This window comes from Molossus molossus, unplaced genomic scaffold (genome assembly GCF_014108415.1).
Source record: "Molossus molossus isolate mMolMol1 unplaced genomic scaffold, mMolMol1.p scaffold_m16_p_13, whole genome shotgun sequence".
Taxonomy (NCBI): Eukaryota; Metazoa; Chordata; class Mammalia; order Chiroptera; family Molossidae; genus Molossus; species Molossus molossus.
In genome coordinates this window covers 17,411,268-17,429,185 of record NW_023425348.1, presented here as the reverse complement: position 1 = coordinate 17,429,185, position 17,918 = coordinate 17,411,268, and the positions used below count along the sequence as shown (strand labels likewise).

At 37.1% G+C, this 17,918-nt stretch overlaps 1 protein-coding gene across 4 annotated transcripts in view; it reads left to right on the top strand.

Annotated features, from left to right (window-relative positions):
* RDX (radixin) overlaps positions 1 to 17,918 on the top strand; it is an 88,647-nt gene that overhangs the window by 21,660 nt on the left and 49,069 nt on the right. For 3 of the 4 annotated variants that reach the window (XM_036258434.1, XM_036258430.1, XM_036258432.1), the window contains exons 3-6: positions 4,622 to 4,705; positions 10,876 to 10,971; positions 11,482 to 11,756; positions 17,688 to 17,771. In XM_036258434.1, the coding sequence (XP_036114327.1) occupies positions 4,622 to 4,705; positions 10,876 to 10,971; positions 11,482 to 11,756; positions 17,688 to 17,771 (539 nt within the window). Of the gene's footprint in view, positions 1 to 3,259; positions 3,367 to 4,621; positions 4,706 to 10,875; positions 10,972 to 11,481; positions 11,757 to 17,687; positions 17,772 to 17,918 lie in introns of all 4 variants that reach the window. The other variant, XM_036258433.1, reaches the window with a different exon arrangement.

The following is a 17,918-nucleotide window of genomic DNA, read 5'->3' as shown; positions in this document are numbered from 1 at the left end:
ATGATTTCAGAGTAGAGAAATATTTCTTAACTATGCATGCAAAAATCTGTATATAAACATTGATAATTCTTTTTTTTTCATCCTCACCCGAGGACATTTTTCCATTTTTTGTACAGATAGAGTGGAAGGGAGAGAGAGGAAGAGAGAGAGAGAGAGAAACATCGACATGAAAGGGACACATCGAGTGGCTGCCACCCGCACGACCAACCAGGGCCGGGGACAAACTGCAACCGCCGAGGCACATGCCCCCAGCGGGAACCGAACCCGGGTCTCTGGACCGCAGGCCGATGCTCTAACCGCTGAGCCAAACTGGCCAGGGCAACATTGATAATTCTTAAAATTAAGAATGTTTACCATAAAAAGAGCACTTTATAAAGCAGAATGACAAACTACTAACTGGGAGAAAAAATTTTTGTAACACGAACAACTGACAAAGTATCCAGAATATGTAAAGATTTCCTGTACAGCAGTATGAAAAGACAACAACCCAATTAGAAAAATAAGCAGTAGCCCTGCCTGGTGTGGCTCAGTTGGTTGGGTCCCATGCACCAAAAGGTTGACGGTTTGATTCTCAGTCAGGGCACATGCCCAGGTTGTAGGCTTGATCGCTTGATCACCAGTAGGGAGTGTGCAGGAGGCAGCTGATCCCATATTTTGCTCTCTTGGGGAGGGGGGGTGGTCAATGAAAATATTTTTAAAAAGAAAAATAAGCAGTAAACATGAATAGACATTTCAAAAAAGATGAAGAGACTAAGTCAATAAATGAATTAGTTTTGTATTGCTCTATAGCAAATTTAGTAGCTTAAAACATCCCTTTATCTACCTTGAAGTTTTATAGATTATCAATATGGTTTAGTTTAGTTGCATTCTCATCTGGAGTTTGGGGTTCTCTTCCAAACTCATTCCTTTTATTGGCAGAATTGATTTCCTTGCAAAATAATTCATCCTTTTTTACTGGAGGATGAAGTTCCCATTTTCTTGCTAGCTGTTGGCCAGGGGTTACTCTTAGCTCCTAGACTCTAGGACGAGAGGCTAGTGTCAGGTCCTTGCCCCACGACCCCTCCAGTTCAGCAATAGATAACCTACTTTTGTGTCAAATTCCTATCTGAATTTTGAATCTCTGACTTCTGCAGCCACTCAGAAAAAACACTTTGCTTTTATAGGATTCATATGATTAGGCCCACCCACATAAACTGACCTTAAGTTCATCTGCAAAATTCCTTTTGTCATGTAATGTAACATAATCATGAGAGTAACACCAGGGATGGAGGTCATGGGGGCCATCTTAAAATTTTGCAGACTGTCTGGCCAGTGTGGCTTAGTGGATTGAGCTTCCTCCCATGGACTGAGAGGTCCCAGTTTGATTTCTGGTAGGAGGTGTGCAGGAGGCAGCTGATAGATGTTTATCTCTCACATAGATGTTTCTATATCTCCCTCTCTCTCTAAAAAAAGAAATCAATAAAAACATAAAAATAAAATTTCTGCATACCACTCATCAGAAAATGTTTTCAGCCTTATTAGGAATCAGAGATCTGCACATTAAGACCATATTAAAAAATCATTTTACATGCAGTAGATTGCCAAACATTTTAAAAATTCTGATAATGCCCACTGTTGGTGAAAATACAGATCAGCAGGAATTTTTACACACTATTGATGAGATTTTAACTAAATACCATCATATTGGAAGACAATTTAGCATTACATGGTTAAATTGAAGTTATGCATAATTTATCACCCAGAGATTCTCCTGAGTATATACTTCTAGAGAAACTCCTCTAGACAAATGTGCACCAGAAGACATGTATAAGAATGTTCATAGCAGTATTATTCATAATAGTAAACATTTTAAACAATGTCCATGGACAGGAAAATGGGTAAATAAATTATTAGCTAATATAGATATTGTATGGCAGTAAAAATGAATTGCAACTACTCACAAAAACATTAGTGAATCTTAGAACTATAATTGTGAAAAAACAAACTACAGTTTACTATATATATTTTTTAAACTTTTGATCAAATATATCATAGATTGATGCATTTTCATAAAACACACCCATGTAACCATTGCCCACATCAAGAAAGAAGACTTGATTAGTAAGTACTGTACAATTTTAATATAGTTAAAAATCAGGAAAAATGAAATTTTACAAGAAAAACAACTTTACATATAGATACTTACATTTTAATAGACCTATTCTTTTTTAAAAAGCAAGGGAATGACAAACACAAAATTCAGGTTAGTGCTTACCTGTGGGGGATTGGGAACAGGGAAATACAGAAAGAAGAAATACTCTGGTTTAGGCAACATAATTTGTCATTGGTGTAAATGAAAACTTTGTTTACTCAAAAAATTTCTGGCTCCAAATATGTAGGTTTTCCACACCCAGCAATTCTCTTGATTATATGTGGATACCAATTGTGTGTTCTGTAATTTAATTCATTCAGACACTAAGTACCTGGAGTTTAGCACAGACCACACAGGTTAATAATGGCTCAGTTCCACAGGACTGCCTCCCACCTTTCAGACACCAATCAAGTAGTAAGTCCCCGGTTATCCACACTTCTGTCTAATTTGGCTACAAATTGGGGATTTCATGATCCCCTCCTCAGTTTCTATAATTTGTTATAACAGCTCACAGAATTCAGGGAAACACTTTACTTACTGTTACTGGTTAATATAAAGGATATTATGAAGGATACACATAAAAGATACAGATGAAGAAGAAGGATATATACACAGAGGGTGTGGTCTAGAATGGTCCTGAGCATAGGAGCTTCTGTACTTGTAGAATTTGGGTGCACCATCTTCTTTATATGTTGGTGCATTCACCAACTTGGAAGCTCACTGAACCCTTTCTTTTTATGAGAGTTTTATTATGTAGGCATGATTGATTAAATCATAGGCCATTGATGATGAATTCAGTTCCCACTCTCTTGGAGATTGGTTGGGATGAGTGGCTCTAATCACATGATTGGTTCCTCTGGCTACCACCTCCTATCCTGAAGCTGTCTAGGAGCCCATCTAGAGTCATCTCATTGACTTCATAAACTCTGGTTGGATGAAAGGGACTTGTTATAAATGACAAAAAAAATTCTCCTCACATCTGTCACACAGGAAATTCCAAGGCTTTTAGGAGCTCTGGCAGGAACCAGGATTAAAACCAAATATGTATTATTATATCACAGTTGGTTTTATTTTATTATGTTTCATTGAATACATATATTACATATATTGTTTTATGTGTGTTAATAGTTTATAATATTACTTTAAAAAAGAAACCATCTGTAAGATTTGTTTGATTAGAGAAGGTAGAAGATCTGTATGTGTAGAGGTTGTGGTTGCTGGAATGAGTAAAACAGGTAAGGAGAAGTCTATTTTGGAATTCTAATAATGGAGTTAAAGTTTAAAAGATATGTTTGTATCACATCATGATGAATTCTAGGTAAAGATGCTAATTATGGAGTTACAATTATTTTGGTTAAGACATGTTTTTGGTGAGATAATCCAACTAGAAAGGTATTTACACACACAAAATTAGAGTTTAAAATATAATTTTTGTAACAAAGGGCAGTCGATGAATGCTTTTTGTAAAGTGAAGAATATTTTTGCAGTATAAATAAAACTATTCGATTTTTGTGTTTAAAGAAATATAACATAATGAACGACATTCAAACAATTCCGAGTTATACCTCAGTTTAAATACCTGCTCTAGCCCTGGCTGGTTTGGCTCAATGGTTAGAGCGTCGGCCTGTGGATCACAGAGTCCCGGGTTCAGTTTGCGCTGAGGGCATGTACCTCGGTTGCAATTTGTCCCTGGCGCTGGTTGGGGTAGTGTGGGAGGCAATCACTTGATGTCTCTCTCACATTGATGTTTCTCTCTCTCTTCCTCCCTCTCTCCCTTCTACTCTATCTGAAGATAAATGCAAAAATGTCCTCGGGTGAGGATTAAATGAATGAATAAATAAATAAATATCTGCTCTACATTTGATATTCATGTGTTGATGGGCAAATAATGGGAACCCTTTCAGTTTCTATGGAAATGAATGTATCTCTTAGTATTGTTGCAAAGGCTAAATGAGAATATGGAAAGCTCATGGCCCTACTGCCTAGTACATGTTAAATATTTAATAAATGTTCTTAAAAAACTTCATTATGTCTTTGTTTTGCAAATCGATTTAAGATTTCCTCTAATTAAAATCTACCACTTTATGTTAAACTATTAGGTATAATTATGGAATAGCTCTCTACTGGCTGCATATTATATCACTTAATTTTAGAAATTTGATATAAGTCTTTTCTCTTGCCTGGCTGGTATGGCTCAGTGGTTGAGCATCAACCCATGTACCAAGAGGTTGCCGGTTTGATTCCTAGTGAGGGTACATGTGCAGGTTGTGGGCCTGATCCCCAGTGGAGGGCATGCAGGAGGTGGCCAGTCGATGTTTTCTCTCATCAATGTTTCTCTCTCTCTCCCCCCCTCTCCCTTCCTCTCTCTCTAAAATCAATGAAGAAAAAAATATATATTTTTTTGCCTAATACTTAATAAGTGTATTTTCTTTCCTACTAATTATTTATTTATTTATTTATTTATTTATTTATTTATTTATTTTGTTACAGATCAATGTAAGAGTAACCACAATGGATGCTGAGCTGGAATTTGCCATCCAGCCCAATACAACTGGCAAACAACTTTTTGACCAGGTATCATTTAACTTCATGAAGTATGCAACTTGTGATACCATAGTATGCATGCTATTGCACTTTCTGTGTTTTTCTGTACTTTACTGATAATGCATCATTGTAGCACTGAAATTGTTCACAACACTTATTCAAATATCTTGAACAGCTGTAGAGATATTCTTTCTCATTCCTAGATTTGAAGGATAGGGTATTTTAAAAATAAATGTTAACAGGTATTTATTTAATATCTGCTGTGTAAATCATTGTAATGAAGACTAAAAGAAATTCAAAGACATTCTACAAAGTGGAATGGATGCAGCTCCTAGACAGAGGGGATGGCAGGAGCAAAGACACAGACACATAGGCTATAAGTAGGCATTTGGTGTCATGGACTCATTTGTAGGCCTGGGGTTAGAACATAGATGTCGTGTTAAGGAATTTAAATTATTGATCTTGTCTTTTCTTTCTTCCTGAGTGCACACTGGAGTCACCTGTGGCCTTAAAAAAAAAAAAGGCAGTGCTTAGAAACAGCCTCCAGAGATACAGATGCAATTATCTGGGGTCTATGTTTTTTAAAAAATTTAACTCCTTAGGTGGTGCTGTATGTAGTAATCAAATTTTATTGAGAAAAGGACGGAGAAAGGGATTGGTTCCCAGGGGTGAAGTGATAAGGTGAATTGATTATTTCAAAGAGGAAGAAAGTGATATATTTTACTTGGCCTGAGACTTCTAACTTTTGCATAAACTTGTACATATGAGCAAGAGAGCATCAGTCTGTAGTCAGACTAACTTGACCTTAGACCAGCAATTTTTAACTGGTATGCCCCAAGAATTTTTACAACATTCAGTGCCTATTTAGTTAGGGGCATTGGCCTCTTTTCTCTTAGATGGTCAAGTAAAAAAAAATGACAATAGCCAATAATACAACGATAGCCATCCGGTATGAATAAATCACAATTATACCTATTTTGTCCTGGCTGGGTAGCTCAGTTGGTAGGAGTCATCCCAATACGCCAGGGTTGTGGGTTCCATCCCTAGTCAGGGCACATAAAAGAATCAACCAGTGAATGCATAAATAAGTGGAACAACAAATTCAAGTTTCTCTCTCTCTCTCTCTCTCTCTCTCTCTCTCTCTCTTCCTCCTCCTTCCTCTCTCTCAAATCAATATATAAAATTAAAAAGCAATTATACCACCTTGGTTAGAGTGTCAGCCCATGGACCTATGTACGGGGTCATGGGTTTGATTCCCGGACTAGGGCACATACTTGGGTTGTGGATTCTAGCTCTGACCCTGACAGGGTCATGATGCAGGAGACAACCAATCGATGTTTTTCTCCCTCGCTCCCTGGCTCCCTCCCTCCTTCCCTCTCCCTCTCTCCCTCTTTCTCTCCCTCTCTCTCCCCCCTCCCCCTCCCTCCCTTCCACTCGAATATCGAAAAATTAATAGAAAAATATCCTCAGGTGAGGATTAACAACAACAACAAAAAGCAATTATACCTGTTTTTTTGTCAGATTGCCAAAAAATACACTTTTGGGTGTGCCACAGAATTTTAGTAGTTAGTTTATGTGTGCTATGAGATGAAAAAGGTTGAAAATTACTGCCTTAGAGAATGGGGGTGAGAGTTTCTTACATTACAGCAATAAATAGCCAGTTATATATCTTTTTTTTTTTTTAAATCCTCACCAGAGGATATTTTTCCATTTATCTTCAGATAAAATGGGGTTGGGGGGGAGAGACATTGATTGGTTGCCTCCAGACCGGGGCCTGGACCAAACTGCAACCAAGGTATGTGCCCTTGATTGGAGTCAAACCCAGGATTCATTGGTCCGCAGGCCAATGCTCTAACTGCTGAGCCAAACCGGCTAGGATGCCAGTTATATATCTTGATCATTCTATCGCATACTAAAGCAAAATATAATGAACATTTAAAATTCCTGGAAAGTTGTTTCTTTTCTTGACAAAGTGATATTAGGTAATGATCTTGAAAGCCCTAATGAGGTCTTCTTGGAAGATGAAAGGCTTTTTTGTGTGTGAGTGAGCAAATTTTTAAAATAAAATTATAAGCATCTGTATTCATCATACATTATAAATATTTTACCCTGTAAACTAATACCCACTTCTGTTGATTTCTTTTCGGTCTCCTGTTTGTAAATATATAGCTTATCTTTATTTGAATAAAATGTGAATGGACTTAGCATTTACTGTACTTCATTGCAAGTTGAAATGTTATTTATTTATTTATTTTTATTATTATTATTTTTTTATCCTCACCCGAGGACATTTTTCCATTTTTTGTTCAGGCAGAGTGGGAGGGAGAGAGAGGAACAGAGAGAGAGAGAGAAACATCGACGTGAAAGGGACACATTGAGTGGCTGCCACCCGCACAACCGACCAGGGCCGGGGACAAACTGCAACCGAGGTACGCGCCCTTAGCAGGAACCGAACCCAGGTCTCTCAGGACCGCAGGCCGACGCTCTAACCGCTGAGCCAAACCGGCCAGGGCGAAATGTTATTTATATAACAAATGAAATGCTTGGGATAGTCAAAACTAACCAGCAAATGGGCCTTTTTGGTATTGATACTGAGAAGTAAAATATTTGTGTTTTATTAGGCAGAATTGCTTTAGTTTGGAAACCAGGGAGAGTGAAACCTCATTTATTACAGAGCAGCAGTAGTTTAAAAATGTGGGCTCTGGAGCACATCTGCAGTAGCTATTGCTGTTCCACTTTGGACAGATTCCTGTATTTGCCTCATTTTTCTCCTTTGTTCAATTAGGATAATGGTAACATTACTCCCTTCAGAGGCTGTTGTGAGAATTAGTTGAGACTCCATGTACAGTACATAGAACAATATTTAACATACATACATATATACAGCACACACATATATACTGTATTTCATATTGTGAATGAGGAGTATTGTTATCTGATGTGGGTGCTCTTGACAATTCTTAACAGTCACTGTTCTGTTTCCTGACAAATTCTCCTGAGCCTGAATGCAAGGATCTAAAATCAGGCTTTACCTTGGGTGTAGTGAGTATATGGGGTGAGCTGGCAGGTCGGTAGGTTCAGGGTCAGGTTAGGAGTTGACCTAGAGATAGGGTCCTCTTAAATAATGGTACATAGCTGCATGAGTATACCTGTAGCAAAGTCTCTCTTCTAATTATGATACTGCTTGAGGCCAGCTGCTGTGTGGAGGGGGCTCTAGTTCAGTGCTTAAGGTTCTTTGTTTGCTCCCTGCTGACTCTTCCTTCACTAGCCTCCTCTTCCAGCTTCTACCTGTGGGATTAAAGGAGAGTGTTCATACTCTCAAGGAGTGCTCAACATGATCTATTCGGATACAGAAAAAAAAATTAACTATTTATATTTTTGTCTTTCATCTTTCAAATTATTTTAAAAATAATGTGCCCGTGTATAATTTATAAATAAATATGCATATATTGTAGTTACGTGCCCAAGAATTTTTTTTACTTATACAGGGTGGGGCAAAAGTGGTTTATAGTTCATATGGAAAATAATACAATACTTAATAAATAATAATACAAGGAAAAAACTTTTATGTAGTCACAACTGTAAACCGACTTTTGCTTCACCCTGTACAGGTATGTCATTGAAAGTTTCTGAGAATATTTCCAGAAGTAGGTGAAGAGCTGTTGATAATATAGAGCCTCCTGAGGAATTTCCCAGCTGAGCTCTCTTGCTCTTCCTTGTGTTTGTTGTGGTAGTTGAGGTGCTGTCTCTGGTGCCTACTTTGTGGCAGTCCATATAGCCGGCATTGTGAGTCACCAATGCCTGGAGGCAAAGCGGAGGCCAGCTACTTGGATACACTGCTGTCTTACTGCTCTTGACCTGTGTAAATTTCCTACCCCTGCTTCTCTGAGCTGGAATATTTTCTGTGGCTTTGTTGGAATAATCTATCTTTTGTCAAAGTTAAATTATCTGGGGTCTTCTTTGCCCATGTTAAAGTTTTGTTGTTTGGCATTGATTAACTTTTGCATCAGTATGAGTTTTTATATCTCATATCATCCAGAAATTTCTCAGTTTAAAAAATTTTTTTAATTCTCACCTGAGGATATTTTTTTATTTATCTTCAGATAGAATGGGAGGGAGAAAGAGAGAAATATTGACGTGAGAGGGACACATAGACTGGTTTCCTCCTGCATGACCCCAACCAGGGCTGGGGAGGAACTGCAACTGAGATACGTGCCTTTGACTGGACTCTTTGGTCTGTGGGCTGACACTCTACCGCTGAGCCAAACCTGCCAGGGACTCAGTTTTTGTGTGTGTGTGTGTGTGTTTTTTTTTTTTTTTTTTTAATCCTCACCCGAGGATATTTTTCCATTTTTTTGTACAGATAGAGTGGGAGGGAGAGAGAGGAAGGGAGAGAGAGAGAGAAACATCGATGTGAAGGGACACATCGAGTGGCTGCCACCCGCACGACCAACCAGGGCCGGGGACAAACTGCAACCGAAGTACGTGCCCTTAGCGGGAACCGAACCCGGGTCTTTCCCGACCGCAGGCCGATGCTCTAACCGCTGAGCCAAACTGGCCAGGGCGTGTGTGTGTTTTTATAGTAACTTTCTTTAGCAGAGCTAAATGATTTTTCCTATTTTTAATTTTGTGTGTGTTATTTCAGTGAAATTTTTTAAAGAGGGAAAGTAAACTGAAGGGTTCAGTTTGCTATCTTGAAACCAAAAGCCTGGAATGGTTTTAGATTTAAAAGTAAAAAAACCAAGCCCTGGCCGGTTTGGCTCAGCGATTAGAGCATTGGCCTACGGTCCAGAGAGACCCGGGTTTGGTTCCCGGTAGGAGCACATACTTTGATGGCAGTTTGTCCCCAGCCCTGGTTGGGTCGTGCGGGTGGCAGCCACTTGATGTGTCCCTTTCACGTCGATGTTTCTCTCTCTCTCCCTCCCTCCCACTCTATCTGAATAAAAGATGGAAAAATGTCCTTGGGTGAGGATAAAGTAAATAAATAAAGTAAAAAATCAAGAATATTTACCACTTAAGAATTAATGTTGACTCTTTCTGTAAAGCTTTCAAAATGTTAATATACTCTCATCTCCTCTAGCTCAATTCCCTCATTTTATTTTAAATATAGATTTAAAAAACTATATTAAGTGTTTATACAATTCTGACTATAGGTCCTAGCTTACCACTTTGTTTACTCTTAATACTTTTAAGTGCCTACTACAAGTTAATCATTTCTTGAGATAACGTGGATATTAAGACAAATAAGGAAAATAATCTCTGTCCTTAATTTTAGACAGTAAAGGAGAATAAATAGATATATTACTAATACAGTTAATTATGATATGATACCGTACATGTTCTAACAGCAGTATAAAGTACTGTGGGAACATCAAGGGACAAGTGATTCATTTTGTCTGGATAATAGGAGAGCTTCATTCACAGAAGGCAAGTTAGTTGAGCTGGGCCTTGAGGAATAAATTATTCAACAGGTGGTCAAAGTACAGAAGAAACATTCTAGGCAGAGGAAAAAGCACGAGCAAAGCTGTAGAGGGTAAAATTCATGGCATGTTCCAAGAATGATTTCTTGCTCAGTGAGGGAAGAATATAGAACATATATGGGGAGTGAAGGAAAGAGGGAGCAGGGGTGAAATCACCAGCTGGATGATCCTCTGGGGCATGGCATTTAGATGTTTTCAGAGACATTTGCCTTGTCTAACCAATAGTATAGCTGTGAAGGTAAATTGTACATACGGGTGCATATATATTTTTCGAATTAGTGTTTTGGGATTCTTTGGATATATACCCAGAAATGGAGTTGCTGGGTCATAAGGTAGTTCCATTTTTTAGTTTTTTTGAGGAACCTCCATACTCTTTCCCATAGTGGCTACATCAGCCTGCAGTATTTGCTGTGGGGGTAAATTGAAATAGGAAAATTGGATTATAACTGCTCTCTCTCTGTTTCCCCAGACTCCTCTTGTTATCTGTTGGGATCATGATGGGTTGAAATGACACTAAAAATTTAATATACAAACCTGAATTTAAGTTTTTAGAAATGTTACTGTAACATGTTAAATTTAGGAAAGAGCTTCTCTGTAGCAAAGGAATATACCTGTGATGCTTAAGTGGCTCTTTCCTTCTTTTGAAGTATAGTGCTATCTAGTTGTAGTGTGAATGTTGAACTGACATGGACTTTTTTTTTTCTTTCTTTTTTTGGTAAGGTGGTGAAAACAGTTGGTTTGCGTGAAGTCTGGTTTTTTGGGCTGCAGTACGTGGACAGCAAAGGTTATTCTACATGGCTTAAACTAAATAAAAAGGTAAAGTATGTATAATAAGTTCGGTTAATAATCAAGTTACTTTGAAGTTAACGATCTTGAATTTGTGCTAGAAAAGCTTTTAGGGTCTGACTGATTCAGGCCTCCTTTGGCAGTTCCCTTTGAATCATTAAAGGTGTCACATCTTTTAATTCAATAAGGCACCATAAGCTTATCATAGAAAGAGAAATGTTCACTTTTTCTCTTTGAAAACTTAACACATAAGAAATACTATTAGGTGTAATTTAGTACTTTAACTTTGATTTAAACATCTGCAGAATAAGCTTCTCAAGAAGTTTCAGTTTGGTTATTAGATAGGATCTGTGAGTTATAGGTCATATTTTTGAGCATAGAATCTTTTTTCTTACATATATTACAGATTTAGAATTTTACAGATTTATAATCGTATTGCTGTTTTAGATCCTACTTTCTTCTAAGAAGAATCTAATGTGACTAGATTCATTTATTTTGAACTTAAGATTTTTGTTGATATACTCGAAATTACTGTTCCAGGTGACACAGCAAGATGTTAAAAAAGAGAATCCTTTACAGTTCAAATTTAGAGCTAAATTTTTTCCTGAAGATGTTTCTGAGGAATTAATTCAAGAAATAACCCAGAGACTTTTCTTCTTGCAAGTTAAAGAGGCTATCTTAAATGATGAGATATATTGCCCACCAGAAACTGCAGTCCTTCTGGCATCCTATGCTGTCCAAGCCAAGTATGGAGATTATAACAAAGAGATTCACAAACCAGGCTACCTGGCTAATGATAGGCTTCTACCCCAGCGGTAAGTAAAACATGCTTTTATGTTATATTCTCTGAAATGTTATATTTCAGAAGTTTGTAAATTTTTTTCTTTTTTAGATTTTAAGTTGCCAGCTGAATCAGAGTATAGTTTTTTAAAATAGTGACTCAGTAGTTACATAGATTTATATAGTCTGCAACTTCCCAAACTTTCTGCCTCTTCTCTCCTCATTTCCACAGGATAAGCAATCCATGGATATTTGAGCTTGGGGGAGGATGCGACTGTTGCTGCTTAGAAAAAACACAGGGAGACAATCTATTCAACAATCTCTTAAATGCTTTTGAAAGTAATAAGTAACAGCCTGTGTTTCCTCTATAGAATTAAAATTGAGTTTCTAACTTTTAGAAGGGTATTTTAAACTCAGTTTTTAGACTACTAGTCTTATGCTCTGTTCTTATCTCCGGTATACTGCTGCATCTATAAGTTATTTAAAGTAGCATGGCACTAGATTTTGAGTATTGATTCTGCTCTTTGCTAGTTATGTGACCTTGGGTGCAAAAACCCAAAATCCCTGAATCTGCAAAATGGGATAATAATTCTGCTCTGCCTACCTTATTATTTATAATTACTGTCATGAACTGTACGGTGTACAGTTTTAACTGTAACGTGTGATACAAGTGTTAGTTTAAGTAGCATTACTTAGGAAATTGAGAAAGTACAGCATCAGATATTACTTTAAAATATCTCAATTCTTACATTGTAACACACATATCTCTGATATTAGAATGTGGGTGGAGATACTTCTTTTAGAACCGGAGAGAATTGTTACTATTCTTAGTTCAAATTCCCAAGTTTTAAAATTTCTGTTTAAATTCAAAGCTGTATATTTTTAACCTAAAATTTTAGTTCTGCACCACTTCCTCATAGTAGTTAAGCTCTTTGATATAGTTTCTTTTTCATAGGCAACTAAATATGAAGAAAGACTAAATTGTATCTTGTTCACTTTTATTAATTTCCTTTGGTTATAGGCATTAATGTTTATTTTCAGCTAACAGTATATTCTGTTGGTATATGCTTTAGAAGTGCAGTAGCTTTTAAAAATTTTTTTTTAATTAATTTACTTTTGTTACAGATGTTTCTCCTTTTTTTTACCCCATTGACACCCTCCTCCCCATCCCCCCCCCCCCGTACCCGGCTTTGTAGTCCATGTCCATTGGTTATGCATACATGCATATAAGTTCTGTGGTTTATCTCTTCCCTCTCCCCACCACTCCCTCTTCTGAGGGTTGTCTGTCTGTACCCTACTTCTGTGTCTCTGGGTCTACCCTATTCCTCAGACTGTTATGTTCATTATATTCCACAAATAAGTGAGATCATGTGATATTTGTCATTCTCTGCTTGGCTTGTTTTGCTTAGGATAATACTCGCTAGCTCTCTCCATGTTGTCTCAAAGGATAAGAGATCTTTCTTTCTTACACCTGCAGAGTACTCCATTGTGTATACTTACCAAAGCTTTTTTTTTACCATTTGTCTCCTGATGGACACTTGGGCTGTTTCCAGATCTTAGCTATTGTAAATAGTGCTGCTATGAACATGGGGGTACATATATTCTTTCTTATTGGTGTTTCAGGCTTCTTAGGGTATATTCCTAGCAGTGGGATCATTGGATCAAATGGCAATTCAATTTTTAATTTTTTGAGGTAACACCATAGTGTTTTCCGTAGTGGCTGCACCAGTCTGCATTCCCACCAGCAGTGTACTAGAGTCCCCTTTTCTCCACATCCTCACCAACACTTGTTGTTTGATGATTTGTTAATGGCGGCCATTCTGACAGGTGTGAGGTGATACCTCATTGTTTTAATTTGCATCTCTCTGATGGTTAGTGATGTTGAGCATTTCTTCATATGTCTCTTGGTCATTTGTATATCCTGTTTGGAGAGGTGTCTATTTAGTTCCTCTGACCATTTTTTAATTGGGTTCTTTGCCTTCCTTTTGTTGAGTTGTATGAGTACTCTCTATATTTTGGAAATTAATCCCTTACCAGATATATCATTGGCAATTATGCTTTTCCATACAGTGGGTTGCAGAAGTGCAATAGCTTTAATATTTGATTATTAAATGTTAAATTATTTTGCTCATTAACATTATTGCAACAGTAGTTATCTTAGAAGGTAAAACAACGCATATTGTTCACCAACAGAATCAGGAATATGAGCCCTGGCCGGTTTGGCTCAGCAGTTGGAGCGTCGGCCTGAGGACCAGAGAGTCTCGGGTTCGGTTCCCGCTAGGGGCACATACCAAAAAAAAAAAGAATCAGGAATATGAGATACTTATTAGTCTGTATGTCTGTCTGGTTTTTATTATTCCAACCTGAAGTTCTTTTTCTCAGATTTTTTAAAGCACTGAATAGAGAAATTGATTATTGGCATAGTAGAATTTCATTTCAGATAAGGATTAGTTTTTATTTTTTGTTGAGGTATAATTTATATATAGTGAAATGTACAGCAGATTAAGTTTTAAGTCAGTATAGAAGGTAAATATTGTGTATAATCAGAATTACCCTGAAAAATTTTTTTATTCATAAAAAGCAATTTCATCTCAACAAATATAACATAGTTGTTCTTTCAATGTTAAATCAGATTGCTGTTTGGTTGAAGTAACTGGTTTACATTTAAGAGTCATGTGATTTTAAAAAATCTTAAACACTGGAATCACATTTAAGCACAATTTCTTATTTTATTTTTTTATTTTTTTATCCTCACCCGAGGATATTTTTCCATTTTTTGTACAGATAGAGTGGGAGGGAGGGAGAGGAAGGGAGAGAGAGAGAGAAACATCGACGTGAAGGGACACATCGAGTGGCTGCCACCCGCACGACCATCCAGGGCCGGGGACAAACTGCAACCAAAGTACGTGCCCTTAGCGGGAACCGAACCCGGGTCTCTCCGGACCACAGGCCGACGCTCTAACCGCTGAGCCAAACTGGCCAGGGCACAATTTCTTATTTTAAATACATGTATGCTGTAACCACTGTATTTAAAAAGAAGGAAGATAGCACATTTTCTTGAAGAGTTGGTCTTGGACATTGAAAGTCTAGACAGTTAGCTGTTCTTCAAGTTGATAGTCTCTGGAGAACGAATTCCAGCTAAGATTAAAAGAGACTTACTCGTAATGTTAGAATACTACTAATGTTTTGTTTCAGAATGGAGAAAATACTTTCACAATGATTGACCTATTTCATATATGGTATATAGCACACTTTTTCTCATTATCTAAATATGGGGAGATTAGTAATCAGAAGGTTATTTCAGTTTTGAACCAACTGAGTTTGAAATACCTACAGTATAATCGAGAGGGAGCTAATATTCATTTGTTGATGTGGGGTTCACATCTTGGAGAGCAGTTTGAGCTATAATACAGTTTTGGGAGTAGTTAGCACATAGATGGGAATGAAAGAGATGGACCTGAAAGTACATGTTGAATAAGAAAAAGGGCTGGGATAGACCTTGTTTGAACTTTACTTGTAAGTACAGAGGAAGAGGTTACTCTAAAGTATATTATGATTAATACCAGAGGAGTGTTACATCATGGAAGCCAAGGTGAAATAATGCTTTAAGGAGAGACTGGTCAGCAGTGTCAAATAGTACAAAGAGGTCAAGTATGAAGGAAACTAATGTGTTTGTTTGGCATAACAATAAGGAGATTGGTAGTGAACGTAGAAAGAGCTGTTTTAGTAGAGTGTTGGGGATTAAAGCCAGATTGTGGTAGATGGTGGGGGGCAGTGGATGTGAGGTATGGAATTGAAGGGTAGTAGATATGTACAGTTCTCAAAAGACAGTTGCTTTTTAGAAGAAGGGGAAAAAAAAACTAGGAGTAGCAAAGCATGGATTTCTAGACATGTTTTGTACAAGATGGGAAATAATTTATTTTGATGTGGTTTTTGCTTTCTGTAACACATAAGTATAGATACTAATATATGTAGACAGAAAACAATAAATATGTCCCCTGCCATAAAAGGTGGAGTGAAGATCCTGAGGAAGTGGAGGGAAAAGTCATTTAAAGGCCCAGATAAATTTAAAGTCAAGTTGAATAGATTGGCCTTAGACATGAAAGAAGGGCTTTTTTGTTCTAGACAGAAGAAAAAGGGGGTAGGAATTTTGGATACCTGCCAGTCAGTCATGCAGACTTAATAATACAGGTACATTATGCAAAATGCAAACAAATGATATTTGAAATTCAGGATATAAAAGTTATAGCAGAAATCTTAGTGGCATCCAATTTAATTAACCCATACCTTCAGATTTACATCCTGTACCTTCAGTTAACATCCGATACCAACGATTGGCTAAACTAATTGTGCCTTCAAGGCAGGTTGCGTTCCTGTTGGTGAGGAGCAGAGAGAGGATAAAGACAAGAAAAATGTGGAAATTTAAGAGCTCTAAGGAAGAAGACAAAACTTCTTTCCCCAAAAGCAAGGGTTTAAAAAAGAGTACATAGACAAATGAATGGTTTATAATAAGGATGTAGCCCTGGCCAGTTTGGCTCAGCGGTTAGAGCGTGAGCCTGCGGTCCAGAGTTGGTTCCCGCTAAGGGCATGTACCTCGGTTGCAGTTTGTCCCCGGCGCTGGTTGGCAGCCACTCAATGTGTCCCTTTCACGTTGATGTTTCTCTCTCTCTCTCTTCCTCTCTCTCCCTCCCACTCTATCTGAACAGAAAATGGAAAAATGTCCTTAGATGAGGGAAAAAAAAAGAATGTAATTGTCTGAGACCTCATTAAGGAATCTATTCTCAATAGTAACTTGTCCAAGGGCATATTGCATCCTAAGATTTCTTATTTTAATTTGTTTTCTTTATTGATTTTAGAGAGAAAAGAAGGGAGAGGGAGGAAGAGAGAGAAAGAGAAACATCGATGAGAGAGATCATCGATTGGCCACCTTCTGCATGCCCCCCACTGGGGATTTAACATGGGCCTGTACCCTGACTGGAAATCGAACTAGTGACCTCTTGGTGCATTGTCGATGCTCAACCACTGAGCCACACTGGCCGGGCTTAAGATTTCTTTATATTGCCAAGAAATCCCTGGGTTTCATGGAGAATTTTTATATAGCAAAACAGTACTTTTGCTATCAGTAAAGTAGGATTTGGGGATTCACCAGTAAAGATAAATAATTATATCACCCACAGAGAATAGAAATACATACTCTATAGTGTGCATAGTAGGTAAATTATATGCATGTTGAATATGCTGATTTGGTGTTAAAATATTAATAGTACAAAATACAGTTGGTGTGTTTTTTATATTTGCATAAGAAACACTGAAAGGATACAAGAGAAACTAATGAAAAGTTATTTGGTGGGCACGGGTGGTGGAAAAAAGTATGACTTCTCACTTTTATATAAAGTATTACCTGTAGAATATTAAGTTTAGCAGCACAAAAAATAAATACATATAGTTAAAGAAGAATTAAGGTCTAAGAATTCTGATTTTCAGTCTGTTCTCATTTTTCTATTAATAACAAGTCATTTTTTCTTTTTTGTTCAAAATTCATTCGAAACATTTGAATTCTTAGAAACTATCTAATAACTATTTTAAAATGTGGTTTTTAAAATAATTTCTGAATCCTGGAAACATTTTATTTTGAGATAGTTGTAGATTCACATGCAATTGTAAAATAATAGAAAGATCCTGTGTATCCTTCTCCCAGCCCTCCCTAATGGTAACATCTTGCATAACTTTAGTACACTATCACAGTCAAAATATTGACATTGGTACAATTCACCTAACTTATTCAGATTTCATCAGTTTTACATGCAGTCATTTCTGTGTGTGTGTGTGTGTGTGTGTTTATTCTGTGCAGTTTGATTGTGTATAGATATGTATGACAACCATCACAGTGAGGGTATGATTCTAGACTTTTAAAAAATACTGATTTTCAGTCATGGCAGTTTCATAGATTTTTTTTTTCATTATAGTGTTTTAGAACAACACAAATTGACAAAAGAGCAATGGGAAGAAAGAATACAGAACTGGCATGAAGAACATAGAGGAATGCTAAGGTATTTGGGTGGCTGTTTTCTTCAAATTAAAGTATTTTTATTTCATAACATTATTATATCAGATTATCCCCAAAAGATCATTTGATTTATATGAATAAAGCACTGAATTTTAATTCAAATTGTTTTTGTAATTTGATATTTCTCTTA